At 37.4% G+C, this 26570-nt stretch overlaps 1 protein-coding gene across 2 annotated transcripts in view; it reads left to right on the top strand.

The window, feature by feature from the left end:
• Positions 1-26570, top strand: part of LCLAT1 (lysocardiolipin acyltransferase 1) — a 192742-nt gene that overhangs the window by 83742 nt on the left and 82430 nt on the right. For both annotated transcript variants that reach the window (XM_006061049.4, XM_006061048.4), the window contains one exon: positions 25908-26054. In XM_006061049.4, coding sequence (XP_006061111.1) covers positions 25908-26054 — 147 coding nt within the window. The remainder of the gene's footprint in view (positions 1-25907; positions 26055-26570) is intronic.

Genomic DNA, 26570 nt, shown 5'->3' with positions numbered 1-26570 from the left:
GATACTTGAAAGGACCTGATTCCCTCACATGCATCTAATAAATAGTAATGAATACCCTTTGGTTCCAAGCAGTATACTAGGTGCCATTGTTTTCTGAACTTACCTAATCTATCATTTTTAAATTCCTAGAAATGTTTACTTTCCAAAGTTAGAAACGCAACGTGTTCATTGAGTGGTGGATAAGTATGGATTTTTCAGCATTGCTTAATTGCCCTTCACTCCTTGATGTGAAGAAGGGGTAAGGAACAGACGAAATGTATTCAAACCTATTGTTCACATATGAGTGGATGAAGCACCCACTAAATTCCCTGACAGCCTCATCCATTACATCTGTACTTCTTTGGTTTCCTATGTAATATTTCTTATTTGAATTCTTTGCTCTCTAAACCATGTCCCTATCAATAGTGTACTGAAACTGTGTAGGATTTTGACAGCAAAGGGCAGGCATTGTCCTCAGAACAGACTGGTAAGAAATATTGCCTGTTTGTGTTTTACTTGTCTTCATGCTTATAGTTTTGTCTTTGTCACATAACAGTATTATAGTGTCAGTATAGTCAGACTAGGTAACTCATTGTTGCCCCAGGAGATTTTCACAGAAACTAAATGCCCATGGCTGGCAATTTGTTATGTAAATAAATATTGAAACATCTCCAATCAATAACATTCAGGTAACAAAAGACATATTAATACATCTCTGTCAATAATACATTAAACGTCAACTGACTTTCCCTCGAGCAAACATCTCCATAGAACCAGCGGAAAGCTGCAACATTTTACGACATAGCGCCAAAATTCATATAACAGCCTATCCACAGTACCTTACTGGTGGAAGCTGTCACTGTCCTTAAAGAGACTAGGGGAGGAAGCATACACATCACCTCTTGATGGTAGAAATATCAAAGGTTTTTCAGTGTTTTAAAAACTGCCACATTCATCAAGAATGATAATGTCTTGTTTATCATTCCTTATTCTACATAAATATATTAACAATATTAATATTATGTGAATGAGCTTGAAAATGTATGTGAAATTAACATGTTACATTGAGAAAAATAGAAATGAAAAAGAAAAATTAAAACAGTTTTGTGTTTAATAGATTGAATCCATAATAAAAAGCCTTCCCAGAATGGTTTCTGGAGGACAGTGGCAGCTGCCTAATTTTCTTTATCCTTAAAAAAAAAAATTCATCCAATCAACAAACAGGAAATATAACCACATATCACTCATCGCTTCAGCATGATCAGGAGACAAAGAAGGCATTTAGAAGGTATGGTATTAAGTAAAGAAATAAAAAGTCTAAAAGAGTTCTCCCATCCATCATTGCAAACCTTTGGGTTTTAAGAGTGAAGAAAGGCTTAAGAGTAAAAGCATTGACAACTTAGAAGAAGCACAGACAAAAGCATCCCCAGAAAGATTCCAGTCCAATGCTAAATGCCAAAATACCAACTGAACACGGGTCAGGACATAGTAGCTCATAGCACAAAACATAGGAAAGTGATTAGAAAGAGAGTGAGACCTGAAGATGCCTCAGAGAAGCATTGCTTCTGAGGGAGAATCAGATATATAGAGATGGGGTAAACTTCCCTTGGAAGTGTGGCAGTGAAGGAAAAGGAAATTGAAGATCTGGCAGGAATAAAAAGAGAAACATGAAATAAAAATCTTTGCTCATCGTATGCAAATTATGTACCCAAACTCCATAACCATAAAAAAAAACAAGTAGAGGGGAGAACTGAAAAACCAAAAAGTCAAAAAACATACACCATAACACAGCACTCTAAATGGACTGAATTATTAAATAAGCATTTGACGATTTTGTTTAAAAAAAAAAAAAAAAACTTTTGAGAAATACAATGAATAGTAATGAACAAGAAAATTAGAAATATTTCAACTGAATTCAAGCAAAAAAAAAAAAAAGAATTAAAAAAGGCAAAACCAGAAATAAAGAGTGAATTATGAAATACCCAAGAGGAAATAGAGTGAAATGACTCAGTGGTGAAAAGCTGGAAGCATGTCCTCTAAGATCAGGAATGAAACAAGGATGTCCACTCTCACCACTTTCTTTTGGCCATGCCACGCAGCTTTTGGGATCTTGGTTCCCTGTCCAGGGACTTGAACCCGGCAGTGAAAATGCTGAATCCTAACCACTGGACCCCCATGGAATTCCCATTCTCTTGCCACTTCTATTCAACATAGTTTTGAACGTCCTAGCCACAACAGTCAAACAAGTAAATAAAAGGAATCAGAACTGGAAAAGAAGTAGTAAAACTGTCACTCTTTGCAGATGATATGATACTACATAAAGAAAAAAATCCTAAAGATGCTACCAGAAAGCCACTAGAGCTCATTGGTGAATTTGGTAAGGTTGCAGGTTACAAAGTTAATACACAGAAATCTCTTGAATATCTACATATAACAACAAAAGATCAGAAAGAAAAATTAATGAAACAATTCCATTTATCATCATATGAGAATATTAAGTACCTAGAAATAAGCCTATTTAATGAGGCAAAGGATTTCTACTCTGAAAAGTGCAAGATGCTGATGAAAGGAATCAAAGATGACACAAACAGATGGAACGATATACTATGTTCTTGAACTGGAAGAATCAATATTGTCAAAATGACTGTTCTACCCAAGGTAATCTACAGATTCAATGCAGTCCCAATGGCATTTACCACAGAGCTAGAACAAAAAAGTTTTAGATTTGTATGGAAATAACAGGACCTTGAATAGCCAAAACAATCTGAGGAAGAAAAACAGATGGAGGAATCAGGCTCCCTTACCTCGGAATATACTGCAAAGCTACAAAAACAGAAATACAGATCAGTGGAACAGGATAGAAAGCCTAGAAATAATCCCACACAGCTATGGTCAATTAGTCAATGACAAAGGAGATAAGACTACACAATGAAGGAAAGACAGTCTCTTCAATAATCAGTGCTGAGGAAACTGAACAGCTACATGTAAAAGAATGAAATTAGAACATTCTCTTAACACCATACTCAAAAATAAACTCAGGATGGATTGAGGACCTAAATATAAGGCCAGACACTATAAAATTCTTATAGGAGAATATAGAAAGAACACTCTTTGACATAACTTGCAGCAGAATCTTTTTCAGTCCATGTGCTATTAATTGAAATTTTAAAAACTAAATGAAACCTCATTAAACTTTTTTTGTATAGCAAAGGAACCCATAAACAAAACAAAAAGACAGCCCATAGAATGGGAGAAAATATTTGCAAAGGAAGTCACCAACAAGATTAACCTCAAAAATATACAGTTCATGTAGCTCCATGTCAAAATAAAAACAACCCAATCAAAAAAAAAAAGGGCAGAAGATCTAAACAGACATTTCTCCAAAGAAGACATGTAGATGGTGAAGAGGCACATGAAAAGATGTTCAACATCACTAATTATTAGAGAAATGCAAATCAAAACTACAGTGGGGTATTACTTGACACCTGTCAGAATGGCCATCATCAAAAACTCTACAAACAATAAATGCTGAAGAGACTAGAGAAAAGGGAACCCTTCTATACTGTTGATTGGAATGTAAATTGGTATAACCACTATGGAGAACAGTATGCTGCTGCTAAGTCACTTCAGTCGTGTCCGACTTTGTGCGACCCCATGGACTGCAGCCTACCAGGCTTCTCTGTCCATGGGATTCTCCAGGCAAGAACACTGGAGTGGGTTGCCATTTCCTTCTTCAGTGCATGAAAGTGGAAAGTGAAAGTGAAGTCACTTAGTCAACACATATGCTACTTCTACCCATTTAACTTGTTCCTTACAGAACCAGTCTAATTGTAGAACAGTATTATACTTAAGAGACCCTCCAACTGGCCACCGTTCGCCATTCTCCAATGGATACTGTGGCCATTGGAGAAGGAGCCCAATGGAGAAGGATACAATGGAGAACACAGAGGTCCTTAAAGAACTAAAAATAGAACTACCATATGATCCAGCAGTTCCATTCTTTGGCATATATCTAGAGAAGACCATAATCCAAAAAGATACATGCACCCCACTGTTCAATGCAGCACTATATATAATAGCTAAGACATGGAAGCAACTTAAATGTCCATCAACAGAAGAATGAATGAAGAAGAAGTGGTACATATATAAAATGGAATATTACTCAGACATAAAAAATAATGAAATAATGCCATTTGCAGTAACATGGATGGACCCAGAGATTATCATACTCAATACAAATATCATATCACTTATATGTGGAATCTAATGTTTTTTTAAAAAGATAAAATGAACTTATTTACATAACAGAAACAGACTTACAGATATCAAAAACAAACTTATGGTTACCAAAGGGGAAATGTGGGAGGCAGGGCAGAATAAATCAGGAGCTTTGGATTAACATATACAAACTATATAAGATAACCAACAAGGACCTCCTTTAGCACAGAGAACTGTTTAATATTTTGTGATAAACTACATGAGACAAGAATCTGAAAAAGAATGAACATGTGTATAACTGAATCACTTTGGTGCACACCTGAAACTAATAACAACATTGTAAATAAACTATATTCCAACAAAATTTTTAAAAAAGAATGAAAAGGAGGAACAAGAAAAAAAATGTCAGAGGAAGTAGTTGAAATGAACGATAGTCATAGTTATTCTAACATCTATATAACTGGAGCCTGTAAAGAGTCAATCAAAACAATGTAACTTAAATATTACAAGGGTTATATTTAAAAGTATTACCAAGAGAAATCTTGGGCATAAAAGATGACTGGAGAGGCACTTCCAGCATGATAGCATGAGGAGCTGTCTATACCCACTTCCCAGTGAAACTGGAAAATCTAAAGTAGCAGTCATTTAAAGTCTCTGGAAATGGTCTGAAAGGCATACAGAAAATGAAAATACATTTATTCAAGAAAATTTATACCACGATTTGTCGAGAACAACGAGAATCTGTGTTTTTTAAAACAAGACATACTACCGGGGTCCAACCCCGGTAGGATCCAGGGATTCCCTCAGGAGGATGGCGTCGGTGATAAGGAAAGTAAAAGGGGAGAGAAAGAGGCTTGATCTTCCTTGGTTTACACAGAAAGCTAATAAAGCTCCTGACTCGGAACTTGCTCTGTTCATGGAGGCCGCAGGCGCCCTCTCTGTGGGGTGAGGACGCAGGACGCCCTCTCCCCGGTGAAGACGCAGGGCTCCTTCCTGATTGGGTCTTAGAAGCCCAGGCAAAAAAGTGAACTCAGAGAGCCCCTGTGTCCCAAGTAGTCATCCTGAAAGAAGAACAGAGAGAGAAAAGGAGGGAAAAGGAAAAAAGAATGACACGGGGAGACCAAGCTCTGATGAAGCCGGGTCCGTAGCTTTATTTTCAAAAGGAGCTTTTATACCCTAAGTTGTACATAGAGGATAATAGGGGGTGCAGAGTCATGCAAAGTCAGCAGTCCTTGACCCTTATCAAGACCAGGGTTTCCTTCTGCAAACCTATCATATACAAATGCTTTAGGTGATTTACATCATCTTCTGGCCAGAAGGCCTGTTAACATTTTATGACTCTCTGTTCTGATAAAGGTTAGTTAACCAGAAAACTTATTTTCTCTAAAAGTAATTTTTCTAAAGTTTGGCGCCACTCTCCAAAAGCACTAGATAAATTTGCATTCCTATAGGGCAAAGGTGCAGTGGGCTGTAGCAAGGAAAGAATTTACTACCTCAAGGGTCTAAAGTTGTTAACACCAAGGCCACTACTTATTTTTTCTATATACCGACTATATTAATTAATATATTCCCAGGGACACAGTGGGTAAGGGATATGGAAACTTGGCAGCAAGCATTGGCTCAACAATGAAATCCTTCACCAGTTCTATTCTAATAATTCTTAACTCCTCAAAAGGCTCTATATTGTTTGAATATGTTAAGCTTCCCGTGCCTCTCACGGTTGGGAGGCTGTAAACAATCATATGCATAGCTGTAGGAGTCCGGATAAACCTGTCAGGCAAGTTAGAAAGCCATCTGAGGGGTTTGGATTGAAACACTCGTATTGTGCCCAGGAGGCGTATTAACTAGAGCTCTAAGTTGATTTCCTTCAGAGAAAGGTGATCGGGGATAGCCCCACGTTAATGTCAGAGGAGTTGGTGAAAGTCGTAAAATAGTAAAACAGACAGATTCTGGTTTTGGGGTAGATGCCCAAGCAGGTCCAGGGGGTCCCTCGAGTCCTGATTCGCCTTGCCCGTCAGGCCTCTCCCACATGACCCTGTCATGGGTGGGATCTCCTGTGCTGGCTCCCTGCATCACACTCATTTTCTCCCACCTCCCAGTTCAGCCTGACAGAAACTCTGTCCCATACTGGTGCAGCCAGGAAAACAGGGTGACCCACAATCAGGAGAAATCCGAGCTTCTCCCTCAGGAGTACAGGATTTGAACCCCACATTTAGCTCCCCAGTTTTAACACTGGCACCTGAGAGAGGAGTCTTCGAAACATCTAACTTTGAAAACCAATAGTTTTACATCTGTGAGACTCATACAGGAAACTAAACCTATATAAAATAGGATAGCAAAACAATTTTTAAAGGGCTCTTGCATACTTGTGTTCCTATACTCCTGGATCCAGAGCAAAGGCAGCTGAATAGAAAGCACCCAGTCTTGCTGTGAAAGAGGGCTTATCTGTGAAAGATTTGCTTGTTTTCCTTGCTGTAGCCAGAGGGGCAGGGTTCTAATAAAACACACATCTAAGGGCACACATCTAATCCTCTCCAGAGACCTTGGAGGGTGGGTGTATCATTCACATACTACCTCTGGTCACCAGTGTCTCTGAGAAGGGAGCTTATATACTCTGGAACTCTGACTTTATGGCTGTTACCCAGAGAATACATCCCTTGGGAGTCTGGCTCTTGTAACCAGGGGTTTGTGTTCAGGGGGTAGGGGGTGGGGACAATGGGATGTAGCAACCAAAGAAGAAACAGTTCTTAGCTAACCATTGTTCTAGGGCTCAGTGTGGAGGGAGCAGGCAGAAGAGCCCATCTCCAAGTCTTCTTCTAAAAGAAGAGAAGTATATTTGCATAATTTAAAAGCTGCTGTCTGAGGGTGTGACTTCCAATTGGCCTGAATCAAGGTGTTGAGATCCTCTCTATTGGCACATCTGTCCTCAACTACTGGGAGCCACTAAGAATAAAGTAGGTAGGCTGCTTGGACAATCACAGAAGGTGAGACAACCAAGAACTAGAGTATGGTTGAATGGTAAGGTTTATCTCCTGTACGAGGACACTCCTTCAAGACTGAGAGAGGTAGGTGTTTTATCTAATGCATAAAAATGAACACAGTCAAGGAAAATGAAGAGACAGAAGAATATATTCCAAATGACAGAACAAAATAAAACCTTAGAAAAAGACCTAAAGGAACTGGAGAGGAGTGATTTATCTGGTGGTAAAGAGTTCAAAACAGTAGTCCTAGAGATGCTCATTGAGCTCAGGAGAACAATACATGAGCAGTCTAACAGAGATAGAAGATACAAGAAAGAATTCACAGTGCTGGAGAACTCAATAACCGAACTGAAAACATAGGAGTTTAACAGTTTAGATAAAGCAGTAGAAAAGGTCAGTGAACTTGAAGATGGAGCCATACAATTTTCCAATCAAGGCAGCAAACAGAAAAAAAGATTGAAGATAACTTAAGGGAATTATCCCTGGAGATTCCCATGGACAGCCCTAGCAGGCTACAGTTTATGCAGTTGCAAAGAGTCAGACACAACTGAGCAACTAACACTGCTACTTCTACCAAGGGAATTATGGGAAATATCAAGAGGCCTTACGTTTGCATTACGGGGTCCCAGAAGGAGAAGAGAAAAGGGAAAGGGGAGAAAACTTATTTGAAGAAACAGTGGCTAAAAACTGCCCCAACCTGGGGAAGGGAAGGAAATAGTAGATGAACTTAAAGAGACTCATGTCAAGACACATAATTAAAGTGTTGAAATCTAAAGACATGGAGAGAATTTTAAAAGCATCAAGTGCAAAACATGTTATGTACAAGGGAATTCCCATAAGATCATCAGCTTATTTTTCAGAAGCACCTTTGCACACCAGAAGGGAGTGAAATGCTATATTCAAAGTGCTGAAATTTAAAAACTGCCAAACTGAAGAAGACTGTATCTGACAAAGTATCTCCTTCAGAATTGAAGGAGGGATACAGATAAGCAAAAGCTCAAGGAGTCTATCACCTCTAGGCTGGCCTTACAAAGAAATGTTAAAGGGACTTCTTTAGGCTGAAAAGAAAAGGTGCTAAGTACAGGGAAACAATAAATATCCTTGGTAAATATAAATATATAGTAAAATTTAAAATAATCTAATGTTGTAAGGTTTGTGAATTAACTACTTCTAAAGCTAAAATAAGTTTTAAGACAAGTATTAACAATAATTATAACTACAATAATTAAGGGATACAGAAGATAAAATGATGTAAATTGTGACCTCAGAAACAAAATATGGAGTAGTAAAAATGTATAGCCTTGGAATGTGTTCCAAATTAAGTTGTTATTAACTTAAAACAATACTATTTTATGTCTCATGGGAACCATAAAGCAAAAATCTATAGTGGATGCACAAATGATCAAGAATAAGGAATCTAAGCCCACCACTACAGAAAATCACAAAGGAATAAAGCAAGAGAGAAAGAAAGGAACAAAAGAATTCTAAAACAGCCACAAAGCAACCAAATGGCAGTAAGTACATAGCTATCAGTAATTAAAAGATATTCCATGCAATAGAAATAAAAAGAAAGCTGAGTTAGCTGTATTTCATATCAGACAAAATAGGCTTTAAGACAGTCTTTGATAAAAGACAGGGTCATTATATAATGATGAAGGGGTCAGTCCAACAACAGGATATAACATATGTAAATATTTATGGATCCAACATAGGAACACCTAAATGTATAAAAAAATATTAAGAGATCTAAGTGAGAAATAGCAGTACATTAACAGTAGATGATTTTCATCAATGGGTGGTCATCTAGACAGAAAATTAATAAGGAAACATTGGCCATAAGTCCAATTGGTCTAATATAGTTTAATAGACTTATATAAAACATTCCAAATTCCATGGACTGTGCAGTCCATCGGTCACAAAGAGCCGGACACGACTGAGCGACTTACACACACACACACCATTCAAAAGCAATAAAATACACACTTCTCTCATTTTCCCATGGAATATTCTCCACAATAGATCATATGTTAGGTGGCAAAACAAGTTTTATTACATTTAAGAAAATTGAAATCACGTCAAGGCAACTTTCAATCATAGTGTTATGAAACTAGAAATAAATTATTTGAATTTTCCAGTTATTTTCTTATATGTGGAAATTAAATAACGTACTGCTGAACAACCAATGGGTCAAAGAAGAAATCAAAAGAGAAATTTAAAAATACCTTGAAACAAATGGAAATACAACACACCAAAACTTATGGGATGCATTAAAAGTAACTCTAAGAGGGGAGTTCAATAAGCAACCTATCTTTACACCTCAGGGAATTGGGGAAAAAAAAGACCAAATGAAGCCCAAAGTTAGAAAGAAGGAAATAAGTTAGAAGGCAGGAAAGAAAGAAATGGAAGAAAGACTAAAAAGACAACAAAAAAGATCAGTAAAATTAAGTTGGTCCTTTGAAAAGACAAAATTGACAAAGCTTTAGCTAGACTCACCAAGAAAAAGAGGACACAAATCAGAAATGAAAGCGAATAGGTACAACTGATACCACAGAAATACAAGAAATCACGAGAGACTGCTATGAATAATTATTATATGTCAACAAGTTGGACAAGCTAAAAGAAATGGATGAACTCCTAGAAACATATGACTTAGTAAGACTGAATCATAAAGAAACAGAAAGACTGTACAGAGACACCACTAGTAAGGAGATTGAATCAGTAATCATAACCCCCCCACCCACCCCCAACAAACAGAAGGCTAGATGACTTCAGTGGTGAATTCCTACCCAATATTTTAAAAAAATAATGCTAATCCTTCTCAATCTATTCCAAAAAATTAGAAGAGAAGGGAACACATCTAAAGTCATTTTATGAGGCCAGCGTTACCTCAATACCAAAACCAAAGATGCCACAAAATAAAATTATAGGCCAGTATCCCCAATGAACATAGATGTAAAATTCCTGGACAAAATATTAGCAAACAAAATTCAGCAATACACTAAAAGGATAATGCATTATGATCAAGTGAGATTTATCCTAGGGATACAAAAATGATTTGACATCTGTAAACCAATCAGTGAGATATACCACACTGGCAAAAGGAAGAATAAAAATTATCTTATCATCTCAATACATACAATAGATGCAACAACAAGAAAAACATTTGTCAAAATTTAACATACATCAGTGATTAAAACTCCCAATACGATGGATATAGAGGAAATGTATTTCAGTGCATTAAAGGGCATAGATGACAAGCCCATAGCTAACATCAGACTTAATAGTAATGAAAATTTCTAAGTTCAGGAGTAAGACAAGGATGCCCATACTGTCCATTTTTATTCAACATTATATTGGAAGTTCTAGCCAGAGCAATTAGGCAAAATTAGATAGATAGCATCCAGATTGGAAAAAAGTAAAACCATCACTATTTGCAAATATCATATTACATATAGAAAATTCTCTTAAGGCTCCAGCAAAAGCTGTTAGGATACGTGAATTCAGTGGGGCTGCACAATACAGAATTAATATACAAAAATCTGTTGCATCGCTATGTACTAATAACAAACTAATCAGAAAGAGAAACTAAGAATATTACCCCATTTACAATTCCATCAAAGAGTAAAGTAGGAATAAATCTAACCAAGAAGGTGAAATACTGAAAATTATACAATATTGATGAAAGAAGTTGAAGAAGACAAATAAGTGTAAGGATATTTTATGCTTGTGGATTGAAAGCATGATTTTCAATTTGAAAAGTTTTCAACTTGAAATTGTTTCAAAAACAATTTCGTAGTTTTCATAGTTGGCATTTTTTGACAGAAATATAACAGTCCTAAAGTTTGTATGAAACTGCAAAGGCTCAGAATAGCCAAATCAATCTTGAGAAAGAAGAACAAAGCTATAGGTATAATATTCCCTGATTTTAGGCTATACTATAGAACTATAGTAATCAGAACAGTATGGCATTGGCTTGTAAACGGACAAATAGATCAGTACAACAGAATACAGAGCCCAGAAATAAACCCACACATATATGGTCAATAATTTATGACAGAAGAACCAAGAGTATACAGTAAAGAAGGGATAGGATAGTCTTTTCAATAAAAAGTGTTGTGAAAACTGGACTACTATCTACACCATATACAAAAACTAACTCAAAATGGAATAAAGACTTGAACATAAGGCCTGAAACCTTTAAGGTCCTAGAATAAAAAATAGGTGGCAAGCTCCTTGACATTAGTCTTGGTGATGATTTTTTGGATTTGGTACCAAAAGCAAAGGAAACAAATGCAAAAATAAATTGTACTACCTCAAACTGAAAATCTTCAGCACAAGAAAGGAAACCATCAACAAAATAAATAGGCAACCTCTGGAATGGGAGAAAAATATTTGCAAATCATATTATCTGACAAAGGGTCAATATTCAAAATATATGAAGAACTCATAGAACTCAATAGCAAAATAACAGTTCAATTAAGAAATGGGCATAGGACATAAAGGGACATTTTCCCGAAGAGATGTCCAGATGGCTAACAGGTACATGAAAGGGTGTTCAACAGCAGTAATCATCTGGGAGATGCAAATCAGAAGCCATGAGATACCACATCACACCTGTTAGAATGGCTACAGTCGAAAAACTGAGAAATAGTAAGTGTTGGGAGGATGTGGAGGAAAAGGAACCCTGGTGCACTGTGGATGGGAATGTACATTGATACATACATGGTGGAAAACCATACAGAGGTTCTTAAGATTAAAAATGGCACTACCATATGATCCAGCAATTCTGCTTCTGGATATTTATTGGAAGAAGTCACACACACTAACTTGAAAAGACATCTGCATCCCCATGATTATTGCAATGTTATTTACAATAAACAATAGATGGAAACAACTTGTGTCCATTGGTAGATGAGTGGATAAAGAAAATGGTAAATATAGACAGTGGCATATATTATTCAGATATAAAAAAGGATATTCTGTAATTTGTATCACCTGGATAGACTTTGAGGGCATCATGCTAAGTGAAAAATAAGATAGAAGAGAATTCCATGTGATCTCACTTACATATGCAGGCCCCCAAAATAAACAACACAAACCCAAAAAAACCTGAACTGAATATAGAGAATGGATAGTGGTTGTTAGAGGCCAGGATTTGGGGATGGGCAAAATGGATGAGGTTGGTAAGAAGGCACAAACTTGCAGTCAAAACATAAATAAGTTATGAAGATGTAATGTATAGCATGGTGACTGTAGTTAATAATATTCTACTGTATATTTGAAAGTTTCTGAGAATAGATGTTAAAAATTCTGGTCTTAAGAAAAAAATTTGTAACTACATGTGGTTATAGATGTTAACTTAGACCTACTGTGTCATCATTCCGTGAATATACATATATGGAATCATTTTGTTGCACACCTAAAACTGTTATGCCTAATGTTATTTGTCACTTATATCTCAGTTTAACAAAGTAGTAATACAGCTTTATTGGGTGATTGTGAAGATTAAATTAAATGCCAGTACAGTATTGCTGCTGCCTTTTATTTCTCTAGTTCCTTTTGGTACATCTACACTCTGACCTTTGGCCTTACAGAGATCTGTATCAGACCTCTGATTTTTCCAGTGTCTCACAGACCCACATTCTCTTTCCTTGACCACCTGATTTTTACTTCCTCCCACTCTGCAGTGGTATAGTCATTTTTAACATTGTTAAACTGTCTCATTTTGAGCTTGTATGTATTTCGTTCTTAGCTATCCCATTTTCTTATCTCAAAAGTTACAAGCTTCTTATAGAGTGTCTTTCATATTGTGGGCCCACAAAGTATATGTAGACTTGATAGGATTTCTTGAAAAAGCAAACCATTAATGAGAACAGATTTTGGATTGAAGAAAACCCAGTTTTAGAACCTTTAAAATAGTGCAAAATAAATTAAACAAGGCAAAAGTGTAGGCAGGAAAAATAAAACAGAGTGTGTCTGCAAATGGAGTATTAAGGTTGGACTTTGCAGGAGAAGATTAAAAAAAAGAAAAAGAATGGATGTGTCTTACTGGTGAGCTCCATCCTGCTTCAGACTATGCTAGACTTAGCTTGTTGACAATTGCCATGACCTTCAGTTCAGTTCAGTTCAGAAAAAGAATGGATATGTCTTACAGGTGAGCTCCATCCTACTTCAGACTATGCTAGACTTAGCTTGTTGACAATTGCCATGATCTTAGAGTGTATTTAATGTTGCTATTTATAATCATTTCTAAATGTTTGCTTACCAGAGTTTGGAATATAATCATCTGGTTCTTTTAGTTCATTTATAAATGAGTAAAGGGAATAATAATATCTGTATTATCCATTTGGAGAAGGGATGGGAATTTAGAATTTGGAAATTTTTTCTTAAAGTATGTAAGTAACAGACGTTGTGTAAGAAACCATTAAGACTGTTTAGATTCCAGTTCAAGTAGTGAAGAGTTTTGGTAAGCTAACTAAACAGTTTAGAGTCTCCTAAGTTACGTGAAATTAGATTTTAAAGAAAAATGTCAGATAGTTAGATTTCAACTGTCTGTAATGGTGGTTTAGACCTAGATTTTCACTTTTAGCTAACTTCATAACTACTTAGTAACAGTGAAGGAAATACTAAACCCAAAGGTGTCATAAAAAGTCCATTCTCCTGGTGTTTTTGTACCAAGAAATTCATGTGCCATTTGGCCCACCTAGCTCACGGCTCCTTGGGTTTTTCTGGATTGCTAACTAATCACACTTGACTGGCAAAGAGAGTTTGGTGCTTTTAGAAAGCACAAAAAGAGGAGTAAACATTAAAGAGATAGTGATTTAAAAAGTGTCTAGGTCATGGATTCAACTAAAAATCTACCTCACATAACTCAACGGTTTCAACGTAGATTATCGTTTAATCCTGCTGTTGTCAAACTGCAACATAAGAATTGTGGCAAAAACTCGGAACCACCACAAATTGTGAAATTTATCTAGATTGTTCAGGATGAGACCAAGGAGAAGTGAGAAGTAACCACATGACTTCTGATGAATGCTTTTATCCATTCTCAGTGTGTTCAAGGTATGCAAAGTCTGAATGAAGCCTCAGAGGCTCCTGTGGGTCCTGTTTTAGCAAGACATTTGAAACTGGGTCAGACACCACTTCTCCTAAGTCTGACCTCCCTGAAAATAAGCTGTCTGACAAAATATTAAACATTTTTTAGTCAAATCTGATTTATAAAAATAACTGGAAGTTTAAAAAATTGCCCTTGGTGTTATATATGCATTCTCCTTTTTTCAAAGATCATGAATAGAAACTACTCGGTTAAAATCTATTGTCCACCTTGCCCAATACACGGGAGAAACAGTGGTTATAGTGCACACTTCTGTTACACATGAACATGCAACAAAACAGGGGTCATACATTAGTTGGGAAGGTAATCCATTTTATGGGGTCAAATTTTCAGTTTTCACTGTATTTCATTAACTATTTATGTTAGGTATAAATTCACTTAAAGATGTTTCTCACACAGTTTTAAGAGTCACTACATTTACTGAAGTCACCTAAATTTTATTATCTGTTGTATATTAAGTAGGGCTTCCCAGGTGATGCTAGTGGTGAAGAGCCTGCTTGCCAATGCAGGAGATTTGAAAGAGATGTGGGCTCGATCCCTGGTAAAATCCCCTGAAGGAGGAAATGGCAGCTCACTCCAATATTCTTGCCTGGAGAATCCCATGGACAGAGGAGCCTGTTGGGCTACAGTCCATAGGGTCACAAAGAATTGGATACAGCTGAAGCGACTTAGCACACATGTATATTAAGTACAAAGAATGGATAATTTTCTATTTGAAATATTGTGTTTATAATACCAAACTTAACTCCATGGAGAAGGGAAACTCTCCACTTCCTACCCAGCTTCCTCCTGGTTAAAATGGACATTCACGAAGACTAGAACCATCTTTAAGCCATAAATGTCTTTGATATCATCCAATTTGGTGGACCCCCCTAAGGTGGGGGTATTATATTATCCCCCTGGAGGAGGAAATGGCAGCCTACTCCCGTGTTCTTGTCTGAAAAATCCTGTGAACAGAGGGGCCTGGCAGGCTACAGTCAATGGGGTCACTAAGAATCGGACACAACCGTGTGAATGAGCACACATATCATTTTTACTATACGTGGTTTTTTTTAACACACTTTCAATGTTATAAATAGGTTATATGTCATGCATCTCATATTATATAAATTCAGTAGTTTTACATGAATTGACAGAGTTCTCTATCAACTGACCAACTCCCTGTCAGTCATTTTTTGGCTGAAATGTCTCAGCCTTTTATGTCATCCACAGCACTAATAAGCTCCCACCCCTCAGTACCAGGTTAATATCTGAAGTTTTCAATAACTCTCCATTTTCTTTTTGCTGCTATCAGTAGCAGCTTTTTATAAACTTCAAGCATCACTTGAAGTTTATAAAAGTATATATACTTTTATATATATATATAAAAGTATATATATATAAGTATCACTTTTTATAAACTTCAAGATTAATTAAACTCATCTTAAAAACTCATTGATTGCCTCTGACCCCTTCACTCCCTCACTTTGTTATGTTTACCAGGATCAAAGAGAATACACAGCTTGCTGGGCACATTAACATAAGTTTCAAAGGCAACTATTATAGCAAATAAAACATTTTTATGTGACTCTTTCTCTAAATTTCCTCCCAATTATGAAAAACGACACACCCGGATCCTCTCTTCAAATTATAGAAAGACATAAACCAGAATTACCCACCAGGACCGCTGTTCTTGGTATAGTGTGGACGCTTTCTAAATTTAACATTTCATGCCTTTCTTCTGTTTTACAACTCGAGAAAAGATGAATACATTCCTAGATTGAAGTAAGACTCTCCACAAGAGTTAATAATAGTTAACTATTATAGTTAACTATAATAGTTAATAAACTGGCCCACTCCTGCCAGTTTCTTTGGTACACCTGAGACATCAGTTTTTTTACCTTCATTAAGTAAGTGAGCCTAGTCCCCCTGAGTAACAGCTGCTGAGGATCTCTACAGCAAATATATTTGAAGCTCCCTCTGACCCTTTCTTCAAAGGGCGCTTCTAGTCAAGGATTCCTAACCATTTAATGACTAAATGGTAGATTGATTATTTTATTGCTTCCTGCTGCTGCTAAGTCGCTTCAGTCGTGTCCGACTCTGTGCGACCCCATAGACGGCAGCCCACCAGGCTCCCCCGTCCCTGGGATTCTCCAGGCAAGAACACTGAGGTGGGTTGCCATTTCCTTCTCCAATGCATGAAAGTGAAAAGTGAAAGTGAAGTCACTTAGTCGTGTCCGACTCCTAGCAACCCCATGGATTTCAGCCCACCAGGCTCCTCCATCAATGGGATTTTCCAGGCAAGAGTACTGGAGTGGGTTGCCATTGCCTTCTCCGTATTGCTTCCTACTGTATCTAAATCATGGAAGGTTTCATAGCAGCTTTCTTTCCTGTGTTGTTGTATCTATTACAAAATATCTAAGGCCAGAGAAGATGTTTCACTATTTTTAACAATGTATTTCTGTGATAAGCACATCCCATGAAAGCATATGAAAATACCCCATATTGCCTTTCTTAGCCTTCTATCAGCCAGTTCCACCAAAGGCATGTAATAGGGAGACTTCTTGTTAGGAGGCCCTGGGAAGGATTTTCTTCCTTAATAAAATCGGTTCATGAAGGGACAATGCCATTCCTTTCCTACTTTGGGACATTATTGTGAGAACACATCATACTTGGAGCTGCTGCAACCATCTTGCATCCAAGAGGATGGCCAAATAGAAATGTGAGAGACTGGTTTCTGAACCAGCCTTGGGGCCAGACTTGACTTTACGTGAGACACGTACACCTACGGTGTAAGACCTCTGGATTGGTATCTGTTATTTAACACAGCCCAGAGCATCCTGATACAACTTCTTTCCCACATTTCACCAATGTATACAGAAAAGTATCCAACAATTGATTTACTCATTCAGTAAATTTTATTAAATGGTTATAATGAATTAAAATTTATATGAAAACTGTCAGAAGAAATAGGTATATTAAAATATTTTACTTCTTTGGCTGGATATCATATACAGCTGTATTTTCAGATACATAACACAGACCATTTTCATCTTAGCTGTTCTACTACTAGTTGAAAAATAAGTTTTTGTAGTTTCAGTTGCCAGACTTCCTTGGCTGAGACTGAGTTTTGATGTGGTGTTTTTGTTTTGGGGGGTTTTTTTTGGTCAAAAAGGCAGGGAAACCCATTGGGAACAAAGGTTTAATAAATTTAGTTAAGTCATCTGTCAGGCAGTATACCAGGATTATACTTTTTTCTAGAATTACATTGAGAACTAAGTAATTTTTTTAGGGTTGCATTGAGATGTGTGCGTGTGTTTATGTGTGGCCCCATGGGCTGCATCCCACCAGGCTCCTCTTGTCAATGAACTTATCCGGGCAAGAATACTGGAGTGGGGTGCCATTTCTTATTCCAGGGGATCTTCATAGCCCAGGAATAGAACACCATGCAGGTCACTTGAGTCTCCTGCATTGGCAGGCAGATTCTTTACCACTCACACCACCTGGGAAGTTAAATGAAGCTCTTGTTTTGACTGTGTTCACTGACTTCCTAACAAAGCTCAAGCTCTGAGCTGTGTGGAAGTTGACAGATTCTTTGGTTGGGAGAAATGGTTTTGGGCTTTAAGATTATTCAGTCAGTCACTTACTGGTGTTACTATGGTAAAAGTGCAAGAAAAAGTAAAAGTTGCTCAGTCGTGTATGACTCTTTGTGACCCCATGGACTATACAGCCCATGAAATTCTCCAGGCCAGAATACTGGAGTGGGTAGCCTTTCCCTTCTCCAGGGGATCTTCCCAACCCAGGGATCGAATCCAGGTCTCCCACACTGCAGGCAGAGTCTTTACCAGCTGAGCCACCAGGGAAGCCCTTACTACAGTTCAGTTCAGTCCAGCCACTCATTCGTGTCTGACTCTGCAACCCCATGAACAACAGCACGCCAGGCCTCCCTGTCCACTGCCAACTCCCGGAGTCCACCCAAACCCATGTCCATCGAGTTGGTGATGTCATCCAGCCGTCTCATCTTCTGTCATCCCCTTCTCCTCCTGCCGCCAATCCCTCCCAGCATCAGGGTCTCTTCCAATGAGTCAACTCTTTGCATGAGGTGGCCAAAGTACTGGAGTTTCAGCTTCATTATCAGCCCTTCCAGTGAGCACCCAGGACTGATCTCCTTCAGAATGGACTGGTTGGACCTCCTTGCAGTCCAAGGGACTCTCAAGAGTCTTCTCCAACACCACAGTTCAAAAGCATCAATTCTTCTGCATTCAGCTTTTTTCACCATCCAACTCTCACATCCATTCATGACTACTGGAAAAACCATAGCCTTGACTAGATGGACCTTTGTTGGCAAAGTAATATCTCTGCTTTTAAATATGCTATCTAGGTTGGTCATAACTTTCCTTCCAAGGAGTAAGCGTCTTTTAATTTCATGGCTGCAGTCACCATCTGCAGTGATTTGGGAGCCCAAAAAAATAAAGTCTGACACTATTTCCACGGTTTCCCCATCTATTTGCCATGAAGTGATGGGACCAGATGCCATGATCTTCATTTTCTGAATGTTGAGCTTTAAGCCAAGTTTTTCACTGTCCTCCTTCACTTTCATCAAGAGGTTTTTTAGTTAGTGAAAAGCACTTTCTGCCATAAGGGTGGTGTCATCTGCATATCTGAGGTTATCGATATTTCTCTTGGCAATCTTGATTCCAGCTTGTGCTTCTTCCAGCCCAGCGTTTCTCATGATGTACTCTGCATATAAGTTAAATAAGCAGGGTGACAATGTACAGCCTTGACGTACTCCTTTTCCTATTTGGAACCAGTCTGTTGTTCCATGTCCAGTTCTAACTGTTGCTTCCTGACCTGCATACAGGTTTCCCAAGAGACAGGTCAGATGGTCTCGTATTCCCATCTCTTTAAGAATTTTCCACAGAAAATGACATTTTCTCAGGATTAGTTGGGGGTTCTGGGTTTTGGGGAAAAGTCCCACAAATGTGAACTGACTCATTTCATGGGAAGGGTTCATTATATCAACCTAGCTTATCATGGTGATATTAATTGTAATCATTTGGTTAAGGTGCTGTCTGCCAGAATTCTGCACCACAAAATTAATGTTTTCTCCTCTATTTTATTCAGTAAGAGCAGTCCACATACAAGTGCTGGTTGTGGATAGCAGAATTAAACTTCACCTCCTAGAGTGGGGAGTATCGACGTATTTTATTTGTAATTGTGTGAAGGAGATTTGTCCCTTCTCCTCAGTTGTTTAATTATCCAATATGAACTTATCAATATTTTATTCTTTGGGTTATAATCTAATAGTACTGTTATTTATTTTGTAAATTCTGAGAAATAGAACTTACTCTCCTGGATTTATTTGTGTAACCATTGTTATGCACAACCACAGTCAGTAAATATAGTATTTGCTCATGATTGTTGTGATATGAGTTGATATAAAATTTGCATCTGTTCATATTATCACTCATTCTCATTTAAGAGAGGCCTGTGGGTAACATTTCCTTGGTGCATCCATACCCTATATTCAGGATTAAAAATTTGTGGAAGAGAACAGTTTGTCGTCTCTTGCACATTGCTTTTTTGTTTCTGGCATTGCATCCATGGTCTCATAGTAGATACTGTAATGAATTAATAAAAACTTGGACAATAGTGATAAATTAATCTATCTTTGAAGTTCAGTTTTTAGCACATTAGGTGAGTAGTATATATATTTCTGTGGTTCTCGTAACTACAATTTATCCTTGAACACCACTGGTTTGAACTGCATATGAATTTAATCCACTTAAGGTATTTTTCCCCTAATAAATATGTACTGTAGTACTATACAATGTGTGGTTGTTTGAATCCATGGATGTGTAACTATGGATATGGAGGGAATAACAGTAAAGTTATAAGTGGATTTTCAACTATGCTCGAGGGCAGGAACCCCTAACCCCCAGGCTGATCAAGGGTTAACTGTATATTCATCTACACTAAAATGAAAAAAGGAAAAATAAAAGGCTGTGGAAGGCTTACTTTTTATGGAAAAAGAATGCATAATGTTAAAAATACACTCAAATAGTTTTTTACCCCCCTAGCCAACTCTAAAACTTGATAAAAGAAAATTTAGGCCAAGGAAAACCAGGTTCTAAACTTATGGAATATCTTTAGACTACAGAGTATGGTCAGAGATTATGCCTGTCTGTTTTGAGAAGGCAGTGCTGATAATGTAAATGGGGTTTTTGAAAAAAAGATGGTGGTAGCAGAGCCATGCCAGCACCCACAGAATCTATCTTTATAAACCTGCTAGATTCTCCATCCTTGTCTGAGAAATTCAGGTGGTAAGACAAAATGTCCTCCAATGGAAAAAGTATGAAACAGGCAGGTTATATAGACTAATTCCAAATTACATGATTAGTTGCACTGTTATTTATCAGTCCATAAAATTATGAAATAATATATGATAACCTCAAGATTACTAAGAAAACTGTTAAGAAAAATCTGGATATTGCTTTTTAAGAAAAATAGGGATATTGCTTTAAACATGAATAAAATGTAGCATTGGCAATGAAATGGGGAGAAAAAGACTCACAAGGCTTTGTGATTTTTATGAAAGAGAGAAGAATATTTAAGTTGAAGAGAAGAAAAAAGATTGAAAAGCATTAGTGATGTATAAATGGAACATGAGAAGGCAAAGCACAAAGAATCATCATATCTTCAGAGGAGAGCTCTAAGAAGCTGACGATTCAGTCATTTTACTTGCCATTCTGGGATTTCTGAAACATATATAAAATATTAGAAAAGTTTTATGACAGTCCCGTAGGTCTTCCTATTGCTCCCTTCCCCCAAGGGAGCAACAGCTGTCTCACTTGGAATGGAGAAATACACTCAACCTGTCAGTGTGTTCAGTCTAGAACAACTGTGAAGACAATGCAGAATTCACATTTGAGGAAAATCACAGCTTTAAAGAAAGTCTGAGAATAGACTCTCTGGAGAACAGGTATATTTCTCTGAGGAGAACATCAATTGTGTTTAACTAATACCCTTAGAGAGATTCAAGTACATATTGCAAAGAGACTGTTTAGTACAGTGGTTAAAAACATCAGCTTTGGAGCCAGACTGCCTGCATTTGAAACCTGGTTTTACCACTTACTAGGTCTTTGACTCTCAATGTACCTTAGTTTCCTCATCCATAAAATCAGAATAATTTTACCTAATTTATGTAGTTGTCTTGATAATTAAATGAATTAATTCAATCAACATTTTTATTAAAACTACTTCTGTCTGTATGTGTCATAGCTTATTATAGTTTTTGCTCTTTTTCCGTAAAAAATCGGCTTCTGTGATACAGAACCAGTTGTAAATTTTGAAAATTAAAGAGTTGCTTGCTGAAATGATCAATTAGTAGACCAGACACCACAGAAGAAGAAATTAATGAGTCAGATGACCAAGCTAAAAGATTTTCCTTAAATGATAGGAGATGAAAATTATGAGAGGAAAAAGCCAGAAGTTTTAACATCTATCTAAGAGATGTTCCAAATAGAAAGTCTGAAGGAATGAAGAAGAGAAAAAAATAATGTTTTCTGAAATAATGGAAGGAATATTCCCAATTTTAGAGACATTCATGTTAGAAGAATATCCTCACTGCTGAGCAGAATTAGTGAAAAAGTTGCATACCTGTATTCATATTGGTAAAGTTTCACAAAACCAGGGATACAGAGAAAATCAATAAAGCTTTCAGAGGGGGAGAATTAGGTGATCTACAGAAATAAGATTGATATCAGACTTCTTATTAGCTATATCAAGTTAAAGAAGACTGTGGGCAAAATAGCTTTGAAATTTTGAGGGGAAAATTATTTGGTAGTCTCAAGTTCGTTTTAAGCAAAACTAGCCTCCAGAATTGAGAACAACAACAAAAAAAATTACATTTCAGAAATATGAAGACTCAAACATTTTTTGACAGAAATTCCTTAAGGAGGGCTAACAGAAGGATGTGAGATATAAGAAACAAATGATACGAGAAGCCAAGACAGACTTACTGAGTCAAGTCTAAATAATTAGAAATATTTCTGTGACACATAAGGAATAGTAGTAGTAATAATAATGGCAGTTTTGGGGAACTATTGGTTGATTTGTTCAAATGTTGGAAGAGGGACAAGAGGAAAGCATAATTTTTTGTTTAGGGGAAGATTGTTTATTAACTCAGTATTATACTGACAGTTATTTAAATGTTTCTTAGAAATAGAAAAGTGAAGTTATTTAAATTTAAATCTTTGTCAGAAATAGAAAAGTAAAGTAAAGCATGACCTTTAAAATAATAGAGTTTATAATTTCCAAGTCACTAGAAGAGGGGTGAGCAATTGTGAATGGGAAAAATTTTTGTTACATTTTTATGTTCCTTGACGCAATATCCTTGGTACTTTTGTAACTTAATCATAATAATGATAATAGTGATTACTTACTGAATACTTTGTGCTAAATAATCTTATTTATTTCTTACAATTCCTATCAGGTAAAATACTATTGTGACATTATCTTATTAGATTTGGGATCAATGAGGGACAATGGCTTAAGGCTGACCAGCTGGTTTGTGGTGGCTCCCTGATTTTAACCCACACAGTCTCACTCCAGAGTTACACAAAGCCTACCGACTGCACTGTGGGCATAGGTGTCCTCAGGTGAAAGAGGAGAGACATGTAGGTGTCTATCCGGTGGCTGTCACTGACAATAAATACAGTGGGTGAGCAGCAGTTGAACATGTGTCAACAAGACCTATGCTAAACTTATTTATATTTGTAGACTATAGTATTCTAGTTTGAACTTGCTTGTGCTTAGTCACTCAGTCATGTCCAACTCTTTGAGACCCCATGGAATGGAGCCCACCAGGGTCCTCTGTCCATGGGGATTCTCCAGGCAAGAAAACTAGAGTTGGTTGCCATGCCCTCCTCCAGGGGATCTTCCCAACCCAGGGATACCACATTGCAGGTGGATTCTTTACCATCTGAGACACCAGAGGAAGTCTAAGAATACTGGAATTGGTAGACTATCACTTCTCTGAGGGAACTTCCTGATCCTGGAATTGAACTGGGTTCTCCTGCATTGCAAGCAATTCTTTACCAGCTGAGCTACCAGGGAAGCCCCAGTTTGTACTTACTCAAACCAAATAATATGGTCAAAATCCTTCAAGCTAGGCTTCAGCAGTTGTGAACTAAGAACTTCCGAATATACAAGCTGGATTTAGAAAAGATAGAGGAACCAGAGATCAAATGGCCAACATTCATTGGATCATAAGAAAAGCAGGAGAATTCCAAAAAAACATCTACTTCTGCTTCATTGACTACACCAATGCCTTTGACTGTGCGGATCACAACAAACTGTAAAAAATTCTTGAAGACACCACCATACCTGTCTCCTGAGAAACCCGTATGCAGGTCAAGAAGCAACAGTTGGAACCAGACGTGGAACAGTAGACTGGTTCAAAATTGGGAAAGGCATATGACAAGGCGTGTATGTATGCTGTTCTCCCCCTGCATATTTAACTCCTATGAAGAGTACATCATGTGAAATGTGAGGCTGGATGACTCACAAGCTGACATCAAGATTTCAGCTAGGAGAAATATCTTCAACTTCAGATATGCAGATGGTACCACTCTAATGGCAGAAAGTAAAGAGGAACTTAAGAGCCTCTTGATGAGGGTGAAAGAGGAGAGTGAAAGAGCTGGCTTAAAACTTAACATTCAAAAAACTAAGATCATGACATCTGCCCCCATCACTTCATGGCAAAAAGATGGTGAAACAATGGAAACAGTGACAGTTTATTTTCTTGGGCTCCAAAATCACTGCGGACAGTGACTTCAGCCATGAAATAACCAAAAATAAAGTCCAAATAAAGTCCTACAACTTTACTAAATAACCAAGTAAAGTCAAAAAAAACCCCAAAGAACAAAACCCTACAGTCTTTAAAGTCACTGATTAAATAATGTAATGATAGTTCTATATGTTTTCAGGCTCCTACCGTATCTACCTAATGACAATAACTATTGTTTTAGTTGTGTTTGATTGCAAGAAACTACCACTCATCCCCTCTAGCCGAAATAAGAAAAGCATGTTGTAAAGATACACATGGCAGTAAGGGAGATGGAGTCTTGTGGATATTCAAGAGGTGAAACCAAAGACTGACCAGCCCTTGTGGAAAACTGCCTGTTGTTCTGGATCCCAGTCAGCTTTAGGGGCCTCAATAGCAGAAGTTGTTTAGGTCTTCACTACAGTGGGCCCCCTTTATTTTGCCTTGGGTACTACTGTCTGTATTATCTGCTTTTTTGTCCTCCGTTTGTCTGACATACCAACTTGTTTTCTCCATGGTCCCAGGTAAAATTTCTGAGAGAGAACTTTGATTGGCCGCATAGTTACTGTGCATGGCCCAGGGTTTTCATGCTTCATGGACTGTCAGATAAGACTGTTGATTATCTGCCTTAAGTCAGGTGTATTTACCACAGTTCAGTACAGTTCACTCAGTCGTGCCCGACTCTTTGTGACCCCATGGACTGCAGCACTCCAGGCTTCCCTGTCCATCACCAACTCCCGGAGTTTACCCAAAACTCATGTTCATTGAGTAGGTGATGCCATCCAGCCATTTCATCCTCTGTCATCTGCTTCTCCTCTTGCCCTCAATCTTTCCCAGCATCAGGGTCTTTTCAAATGAGTCAGCTCTTCGCAAGAGGTGGCCAAAGTATTGGAGTTTCAGCTTCAACATCAGTCCTTCCAATAAATATTCAGGACTGATTTCCTTTAGATTGGGCTGGTTGGATCTCCTTGCAGTCCAAGGGACTCTCAAGAGTCTTCTCCAACACCACACACAGTTCAAAAGTATCAATTCTTCAGTGCTCAGCTTTCTTTATAGTCCAACTCGCACATCCGTACATGACTACTGGAAAACCCATAGCTTTGACTAGATAGACCTTTGTTGACAAAGTAATATCTCTGCTTTTTAATATGCTGTCTAGGTTGGTCATAACTTTGCTTCCAAGGAGTAAGCGTCTGTTAATTTCATGGCTGCAGTCACCATCTGCAGTGATTTTGGAGCCCAGAAAAATAAAGTCTGACACTGTTTCCACTGTTTCCCCATCTATTTCCCATGAAGTGGTGGGACCGGATGCCGTGATCTTCATTTTCTGAATGTTGAGCTTTAAGCCAACTTTTTCACTCTCCACTTTTACTTTTGATTGAGTAGTACAGAAAGGGAAATACTAAAGACTTTGTACACATGGCTTGAGAACAGATCCTTTGCTTACTACTTTTGTAAGCCTGATAACACATAGTAACTTGGTTAAAATGTCTGTTTAATTTGGGATTTTAACTTTGGATCAGTTACTAATAAATATTAAGGCAGTTCTTCTTTGTATTTCAATAGCTAGGTTTGGCTTGAAAAGAGGCTTTGGAGAATTTTGAAAATCTTAGAATTTAGTTAACTCCTTTAAGAATATCATCTGGTGTATCTGTTACTTAATCCAAGGTCAGTGCTGAATTTAAGGTATGTCATGAGATGCTCATTATGAAAGTAATTTATAGTAAAACCCCAAAAAACTCTAAAATATATATTTTAAATGTGGATATTGGTTAAAATTATATGTAAATACTTGTTAAATTGATTCTAGGTTGGGCTATGCAGGCTGCTGCCTATATCTTCATTCATAGGAAATGGAAGGATGACAAGAGCCATTTTGAAGACATGATTGATTATTTTTGTGATATCCGTGAACCACTTCAACTCCTCCTATTCCCTGAGGGGACTGATCTCACAGGTAAGGTGGCCTGGGCTTGGATCACAGAACTTCACAACATGAAAGGAAAGTGAAAGTGAAGTCGTTCAGTTGTGTCCGACTCCTTGACTCTTTGCCACCCCATGGACTGTAGCCTACCAGGCTCCTCTGTCCATGGGATTTTCCAGGCAGTAGTACTGGAGTGGATTGCCATTTCCTTCTTTAACATGAAGGTACTCTGAAATCAGCTATCTAGTCTAAATTTCTCAGTCCTCAGGCAGCTGAACACTAGTGAGATTAATGGCCCATCCCTGGAGTCATTCAGTTGGCACATCAGAACCCAGAACTCCTGATGTTCAGCCCATAGAATTTATAATTGGCAACTCCAAGAAATAGTGTTTTTATAGATTAGTATTATATACTAAATTATATACTTAGTATGTTTATATAACTAATATATGTTATATATGTTTATATTATATAACTAATTATATATTAGTATGTTTGATTTTTATAGTTAAAATTCTATAGTAGTTAGATCACAGAGGGTAATACTGA

This window comes from Bubalus bubalis, chromosome 12, assembly GCF_019923935.1.
Source record: "Bubalus bubalis isolate 160015118507 breed Murrah chromosome 12, NDDB_SH_1, whole genome shotgun sequence".
NCBI lineage: Eukaryota > Metazoa > Chordata > Mammalia > Artiodactyla > Bovidae > Bubalus > Bubalus bubalis.
The sequence above is the reverse complement of the archived record's forward strand: the minus strand, read 5'-3'. Positions and strand labels throughout refer to the sequence as shown.